Source organism: Dysidea avara, chromosome 1, assembly GCF_963678975.1.
Source record: "Dysidea avara chromosome 1, odDysAvar1.4, whole genome shotgun sequence".
In the NCBI taxonomy this organism is placed as follows: Eukaryota; Metazoa; Porifera; class Demospongiae; order Dictyoceratida; family Dysideidae; genus Dysidea; species Dysidea avara.
In genome coordinates this window covers 25,290,672-25,299,063 of record NC_089272.1, presented here as the reverse complement: position 1 = coordinate 25,299,063, position 8,392 = coordinate 25,290,672, and the positions used below count along the sequence as shown (strand labels likewise).

At 37.6% G+C, this 8,392-nt stretch overlaps 1 protein-coding gene across 1 annotated transcript; it reads right to left on the bottom strand.

The window, feature by feature from the left end:
* Positions 1 to 601: 601 nt before the first annotated feature.
* LOC136241758 (uncharacterized) lies at positions 602 to 6,911 on the bottom strand. Its single transcript, XM_066033064.1, has 5 exons — positions 6,339 to 6,911; positions 5,368 to 5,533; positions 5,010 to 5,312; positions 2,218 to 2,253; positions 602 to 1,050 (listed from the first exon to the last, which is right to left on the bottom strand). The coding sequence occupies exons 1-5, from the start codon at positions 6,909 to 6,911 to the stop codon at positions 713 to 715; spliced, it is 1,416 nt and encodes a 471-aa protein (XP_065889136.1). The 3' UTR covers positions 602 to 712.
* Between the last annotated feature and the right edge of the window lie 1,481 nt (positions 6,912 to 8,392).

Here is an 8,392-nt window from a genome sequence, read left to right as displayed (position 1 = left end):
GCACACTGTACGGTTACTCCTTTCAGTATGCTCCCCTAGATAGTGTGCCTGACCAAAAATATTTTGCTTCCCCCAGCCCTGGTATGTGTAGTTATAAATAAGGAGATATAATTGGTGGAGAGCAGCTATTTTCAGCAGGCAGTGACTTTTATTTTTGTCTTCACCTTACAGCTGGCCTGGCCCCCTCACTCTTTGGCCTGCTCCACTGCCCCTGCTCCACAACATTTGTTACAATTAGTTTCTGATAGTGGGTATATGATTTTTCTCATCTCCTTGATGGTTCATCTTTTCCAGCTACAATCTCATTATGGAACAGTTTACCTAACTTACCCAAATTAAGACTCTAATGTATTTGAATTATTGTGATTTTTCTTATTGTTTTGTTTGTATATTCATTTTCATTTTTTTAAATGAATTTAGGTAAATGAAGCATGGTATAATATATAGGTAAATGATAATACAGCACCTGTAATAATAATAACAATGATAAAGCTAGTAGTTAAGGTTAGTGTGTATACAGCTGTAAGTATTTGGCTTCCAATATTAATCACTTCGTAATGATGGGAAGCTTTAGAGCATGTTTATACAGCTATCACACCAGATAATTATTAATCAATCACAAAGAAATGCTTACAATGGCGTATACAGCATAGCCGCATATAACTATCTACGTATTATCTACATGCACTACAACTTCACAAATGTTAGTTCGCTAATTATGTCCTTCATAAGCAGGATCATTTTCCATGACATTTTGATTTGCATCACGGTCAGGATTCAGCTGCAATTCAGGTCTACAGTAAGCTGGGTCTGATTCCATATGGATCCGGCTGGATAAGCTCATTGGTTCGTAGACTCCACCTGGCTTAATACATGTAGATGATTGCACTGTTTTTTCTTGTATTTTTCTTTTAGTTACAAACATATAGGTGATGATGAAGGTGATGATAGCAGTAGTAGTGATTGATAAGAGGAAAGTGAGTGCACAAGATAAGGCAACAACAGCTCCAGTGGATAGTGAATGTGATGAGGACTTTATTTGAAAGTCAACTACATAAAAACCATAAACATTTTATACATAGATATACTGTATTCATGAAGCAAAATGTATTATAAATGGATACAGAATATTCACAACAGTGTATATTTCTTACCATATACTTACAGTGATTAGTGTTAGGGAACCACCCCAAAAATGAATGGTGCCCACCAAAATGCTGCTAAAAAACCATCATATAAATATCATACGCAATGAAAAGTACTTTTAAAAGGAAAAGTCATAGTGCATCTAACTAAGATCAACAAGAAAACGATTGATTTTTTTAAAAAATGCCTCAATCCAGTTTTTGATATGCATGCTTTCCTCACTAGCTAAATGATGTATTGTATAGCCACCACTTTACACTACATAGCTAACCTCATGACTGGTATGTGCTTTTTAGGTTCTAATAAGTCCCTGCCCTTTGTGCCTTGCCTTTTCTTTAATCTTCTATTAATCCCTTTAACTATATATTAATCTATTGCGCAGCTCACTCATGGAGATCGAGTCATCGAGATACTATAAATCAGTTGCAACCACATGTATACATTCCATTGCTGCCAGTTAGTTTGACCTACAGCATTGAGTCAACATCACAGCTTGCTGCATGCACAAGCCAATTAAGAAAGTATGGATCTGTAAATGACAATCTACTACAGTTACAGCCCTGTTATTAATGATATCAATGATCTGATGTGATCAAAAAAGAACACCACCATCAGAAATTGTCAACATTTTCAACCAACAGCATCAGTGGTCAAAATTAAGGAAGAGAACTTGGTTTGACATCTATAGGGGATGGTCACAAAGGAGATGTACCCTGATTTGAGCGTTGTACCCAAGTACATGCCAGCAACATAGTTCCACAAATCAAGCAAAAATCGTCTCCCCCGATGACCAGTATGCAGCGAATATCATCACTGTGGACTGGCAGCAGACTTGTATAATGATTCTTCCACAGATTCACCTACTGTACAAATGCTACAACTTTCACTTAGCTGGGGTTTTTGCTGGTTGTTGTTGCAGCCCATATCAACACCTTATTGAGACTGTATAGCAAATCAGTCCATGTAATCTTCAATGTATGGCTTCACCGGGATATAATCATAAATTTCATGTATCCATATAATTAATTATCAGTACACACACATCTACACTGTACAGAAATAACTTCTTACCAGTTGGTTCAAAACTGGTATTAGTTGATGAAGTACCTAAAGTACCAAGTATCACAAAATGAATCAGATGTATCATACAGTATGTATTACAGTTTAGAGATCATGGAAATTTGGGCTTTCTTGCCCATAAATTACCAGTCTCATTTTTCTTTCTTGACAGCTTAGCAGTATTGGTTATAGCATAGCCAAGCCCATAAAGTATCATAAAAAATTTAGTTAACAGAATTTTCTACTTACTGAATAACTGATTCCTTCAGTCAAGTATAACTCAAGTATAGATAAGGCTATGGGTATGGGTATTACTTCAGCCTGAGGCATGCTTTTTTTGCACAGCAGCAGCAATGCATATATCATGGACCTACCTTTATCCTCCTTTGTGTTCTATTTCTTTCTCTACTATGCACCATGTAAGTGTTGATTCGCAGTGACACTTTAGTACTTTATTTTCTGTAGTGCGACTGGATTGATTTAAAGTGTTTCTTGTACTGTTCTTCATTTGTAACACTCTATAACAGATGGAACATAGTTGAAACTGAAGCGAATGGAAACTTTGCATTTCAGTAATAGCAAGAGTGAATACTAAAAGAGTTTATTATTCATTCTTGGTAATAGGCAGGGCACATGTTCAGTCATAATTTCTATAGTAATTGAATTAATTTCAGTGCATGTAATATTCTTTATAATGTAATGCTGTATAACGTATACTGTGGACCATTGAAAAATTCTGTACAATGCAACTGTAATGTTTTTATTACACTGGGCTGTAAATAGCTCTTTGTGCAATACACAATTTCTTCAATGGACATGAAATTAACAGTAGTTGAGAAAGAAACAGAATGGCTATAATTATACTTATTGTAATTGATAGCTTGGGCATGTGTTTAGTGATGCAATTAAATGGTGCAATGGTCTACCAGTAATTAACTATGCTATTACAAAAATGAAAGCAAACAAATGCAACAAACAATTAAAAGTCTTACATTTGAGTAGGTATCATAGACACAAAAAGCAATGAAACAAGAGAGGTCATCTACACCTGCAGCTATACTAGTTCCCTATCTTAGTCATAGCTATATATTGACAGGGTGTAAGTGACTGAAAGTAGCAATTAAATGTTCTAATAGAGTGACTTGCAACATAGCTGAATGCTCTACAAGGTGATTTGTTACACTTACTACAGGATGACATGCTTGTAGCTAAACACTCTACAGGGTGATTTGTGAACTCTCTACAGGATAACTTGTTTGTAGCTGAAATCTCTACAGGGTGATTTGTAGCTGTACTCTCTAGATAGTGACCTATAATGTAGCTAAACTCTCTACAGGGTAACTTCTAATGTAGCTAAGCTCTCGACTTGTTTGTATCTGAACCCTCTACAGGGTAAACGCTTTATAGAGTGACTTGTTACATAGATGAATGTTCTAATAGGGTGACTGCACTACTGATGTACAGTATCTCAATTGTGTAACTTGCTACACACTGTAGCTAGTTGGTTTCCACATTACAACTTTGGTTTTAATCCAGTTCTTCTACAGTGAGACTACATCATTGACAGGCGTTAATAAAATGATTAATCCAATCTACACACTGATTTTTAACTCATTCCTTCTATGCAGTTGATCTGGTAGATGTAGAAAAAAAAGTAGCTAATTGTTCTTATTTTAATGCAATCATGCGATTGTTAAAAAAGATTAACATAAAGATATATACAATGTGAAAATCATCAGTGTGCACACTGTTGATTTTTGCATTATATATATTATCTTTATCTTAATCTCTTTTGCCATGCAAACTTTACTAAATAGTTCTGGAAATACTAGTAACAGAATGTACAATAGCCAAGGTCAATTGATTAAAATAATGACTACTCATTGGCAAAGAAAATTAAACCAGCCTAGCAACATTAAAACTTAAAAGTTTAAGGGTTGGCAGACAGTTTAGTTGTGCAAGATTTTGGTGGTAGGCTTTAAGTGTTGTGTTACTGTATCATGGAGCAATAGTTATGATTGTTGTTCTAAGATTAAAAAATCAACAGGTTGGTTGCTTTGGCACATTACAGGGGACAATAATGATACCATTATTTATTCAGGACTCCAATACATATTGACATTATATAGCTAGACCATTCAATTTTCGATGGCATGAAACCTCACATGACCTGAAACTAATATACAAGTTGCATATCTTGATAACCAATCTAACATCAGGTTATAATAACTATATGCAGATACCTGTATGGTACACCTGTACATTCTGTATTACAGGAAAACCTAAAGCTATAATGTTGCATACATACCACAAGTCAAAGCTTACAAGTGGGCTAGTGCTTCAAGGCTAGAGCTCCAAGGCTACAAACCATCAAAGTAAGTAAGTACATGCTGGAGCCTTTGAGACCAACCCTCCAGCAAGGGGGATTGATCAAAACCACAGAAACCCATTTAGATACACCACTGTGTATGTTAACTGAATCCATTATCCTTTATAAACAAGTAATTGTGAGCCATGATCAGCTTACAGGGATGCTTTCTAAATTAGAGCTATTTATACATATCTATATTATCTCACAGTGATTCTTAGCTGCAACAGAAAGATATATATTAAACAGAGAGACTGATATATATTAAAATCAAAGCATTACCAGTAGTAGCTAGTAGGAAGGCAATTTCCATTGTGTTATAGTTATGAGCGCACATCAAAAGTACTACAGCTGTACTGACAGTACAAACTATCAGCCCAGACATTATTATAGTATCATGTATATCACATATTAAAAATGATATCAATATTCTTACATGCTGCTGGTAGTATTCTTCCTCTTACAATGTTAGTATTTATAAAAGTCCTGTTTACAATCACCAGTGCACTTGCAGAAAAAGAATATGAACATAGGAGATTCAAATTAGTAATAACAACAGAGACATAACGAGGTGCGATTGCTTCAGCCATCCCAGTTATGGCTGTTGACTGTCCACCACCACCACAGAGGACAACAACACATCCACTAATTAGTGGTGTTTTACAAGCTATTTCACATGTGAATTCCAGTGCTGTAATATTAATTCTTCTCCATGTAACACTGTGAAGTACCTGAGTTGCTATATTCACAAGTATACACATAAGACAAAGGGTGGATATTACAGATACACATACCTGGTGCGACAACTTGACATAGTGAAGGATAGTTAACCAGGCATACCATAACATTTAAGTGTTCCCTTGAGATATTAAATGGTATATCTGTAGCATTACATCCATCATAAACTGCACTCCTTCCATTGAAAGTAATATTCACACTCGTATCACTAGTATTAGTAGCCTATATAATACAGAAGAGAAAACATTTTAAAAAGTATGTGGGTTTAGAGAAATAAAAACTACTGAAAGTAGTAGCTAATGTATTTGTGACTTGCTACTTTAATTTTTGTGGATTGACAAATTTCAAGATTATTGTGATTTCATGTTTGCTGATCACTTGTTTTTCACTCAGGCTATCTGTTATTTAGCATAGAGCTAGCCTTGATAATCAACAATTTTTGAGGATTAAAAAATGCATGGACAACTAAGCAACCATGAAATCTGCAAAAAATGCATCCCTCAAAAATTTGTACGTATGTGGTAGCTACCTACTGTACTATTAATGTACAGTTACACACCCTCACCTTGTTCAGACACTGTGCTCTTTTCTGCTCTAGTTGTGTTGGCTCCTGCAATCACTTGATTGAGGAGGTTTGGTAAGTGCAGGGAGTCTCGTCTGCCATGGTAGATAGCCTTAGAAGTTTTAGGGGGCTCAAAGTAGGAACATTAGATATTTTCCTCGATGCTTGGGTGTTGAAAGAGCTAGGAGGGATGGAGAGGCGTCTCCAGCCCTCCAGATTCTTTCTGACAAAGGCCATAGGTAGATCGTGATAGGTGTATCGCGATCTACCCCCCCAAGCATCAGAGTACACGAGTTGGCACATTGGCTTGTGAAGTTAAGTTATAATGAATCAAAGGATAACGTGCAATATTGAACAAGAATTAACCAAGTGGTAAGTTTCTGACTTGTGAGGGTCTCTATTACATGGACAAATTCAGACAGTATTTTTTGAGTATCCCGATGTGATGTATCTGGAGAGTTTTGCCAATTCTTGAGGGGGTGTCCTGATGTAGGATAGATAAGCATCGCTCTTCCATCTACCCAGCATCTTGATATAGGAGTCAGGGATGTTGGCTTGCCTTGCAGACGTAGCAGCTCCTATGCGGAAGCTATGAGTATTGTATTGCTGCTTATCCAAATTGAGCTGCAGCAGGATGTTATTGAGTGCTGTGCTAAAGCGATGACGAGTAAGGCCTTTGCCATCCTTGAAGATGAATAAAGGGCCTGGGTGGTTTCCTCTTAGTACTAGGTATGGTAGAATGCCTCTGACTGGGCAAATTGTGTCACTTGTTGCCCCGAGGTATATGTTGACTCCCCTGCGGAATGGGTCAGTCTTGGATTGTTTGATATGGACTTTTAGTTGGTTTGGATTATCTCTGCTGTCGATGGAGATGCTGTTAAAAGAGAGATGGCATGACTCATCGAATTGATTGTCTCCTGGTACTGTAAATTCGCTGACCCTCAGGAAGCCAAAAAAGGCAAGACAGCAGGCTGCCCATATCATTATGTGTAAGTAAGAGTTGGGTTGGCTGGATAGCATACTCTTGATATTCTTCATGATATTGAGAGTAATGGGCAGGCGGGTTTTTGCCGGTTGTGAAATGGCTTGGGTCTTCTTTATTCCTTTGAGGATCAGCTGGAGGCGAGGGGTAAGTTGTTGATGAAAGTGCGAGTGTAGCCCTGCAGACACATGAGTGTTGTGGATTGCTGCCAAGTATACCTTAATGGTGGCATGTGAAATTTTTTCTGAAGCAAGGTAAGTAGCAAAAAGGATTAGGGTGGCTTCTGAAGTTGGCATGCAAGTGGCTTGTATTGAGTGACAGAATGATTGGAATCTGAGCTGTCCGGTGGAATAGGTGGATCGTGTGTTGATTGCCAGGCTGTTGGCATAGTAGTACTTGGCTTGATGGTGTAATAGGGGAAGATCGATTTTGTTGGTCGTCACGGTACACTGCACTTGAGTAACTGTGGTCGTGAAACCTGCAGAATGGGACAAAACCGTTTAATCCATTAATCACTTCTAAGCTATTTTGAGTAATATACACAGTATTTGGGTAAGTATTGCAAGCCTGTATTAAGACATTATTATATCACTTGAAATGTATAATGCAGATTTCGAGACAAGGAGCTTGTTTTATTACGGTTGTATTTATTTTATTATTCATTAAAAATTTTTTTTTTTAAATTTGTATATATATGTATGTATGTATATACACTTCATTTGTTTATTTTACGTCAAACTTTGAATTGTCAGTAATGTACATGAGAACACGGTAGTATAATAGTATGGTTATGTGTAACAGTAAATGGATTAAGGTTAATTGGATTTGTTGTAAACGAGTGATACTGTCTCTTGAAACAGTGATAGAAATTTAGGTGAGGTCCAGTCAAGCTGCTTTGGGGAGAGCAGCGTCAGTAAGGGGATTGGTATGTATGATGGGAACTGTGCTGCTTGTGGGTATGCCGACCAAAACCGAGGTAGGAAGTTTCTAGAGAGCGTGTCTGCTGCCACGTTTTCAATGCCTGGAATATGAGTGGCGGTAATTTTAATTTGGAATAGGGCTGCAAAAAACCAAAGACAACGCAGGAGGTGCATTGTGGTCTTGTCCTTTGAGGAGCCTTTGTTGATAGCGGAGACTGCACCTGTGTTGTCACATCGAACTTCGATGGACTTGCGAGATAGCACTGGACCACAGACAACACAGCTTATCACAATTGGAAGAAGTTCCTTAGCCATGATTCCGATCTCTGACCATTCAGTTGTCCAAGCGTACTGGAACCAATGGTTGTTGAAAAAGCCTCCACAGCCCCATGACCCTGAAGCATCAGTGTAAATAAAGTGGTCCATTACGGCTTGTTGATTTATCAAGTGTAGGAAGCTGCGACCATTCCATATACTAATGAAGGTATGCCACCAATGTACGTCTGAACGGAATCCCTGGTTGAGTTTAGTAGAGTAATGTAGCTTCTTCACTCTGGCTGCTTTGCAGTACATGCGGGCGGTAAAGGTTCTCCCAGGCACTACAACCTTGCTAGCGT

Coding starts and splice junctions, on each gene's coding strand:
- LOC136241758 (XM_066033064.1), bottom strand. CDS start 6,911: ATGAAGAATATCAAGAGTATGCTATCCAGCCAACCCAACTCTTACTTA. Junction 2,254..5,009: donor AAGAATACTACCAGCAGCAT/GTAAGAATATTG, acceptor TTGGTACTTTAG/GTACTTCATCAACTAATACC. Junction 1,051..2,217: donor TACCAGTTTTGAACCAACTG/GTAAGAAGTTAT, acceptor GTTTTTATGTAG/TTGACTTTCAAATAAAGTCC.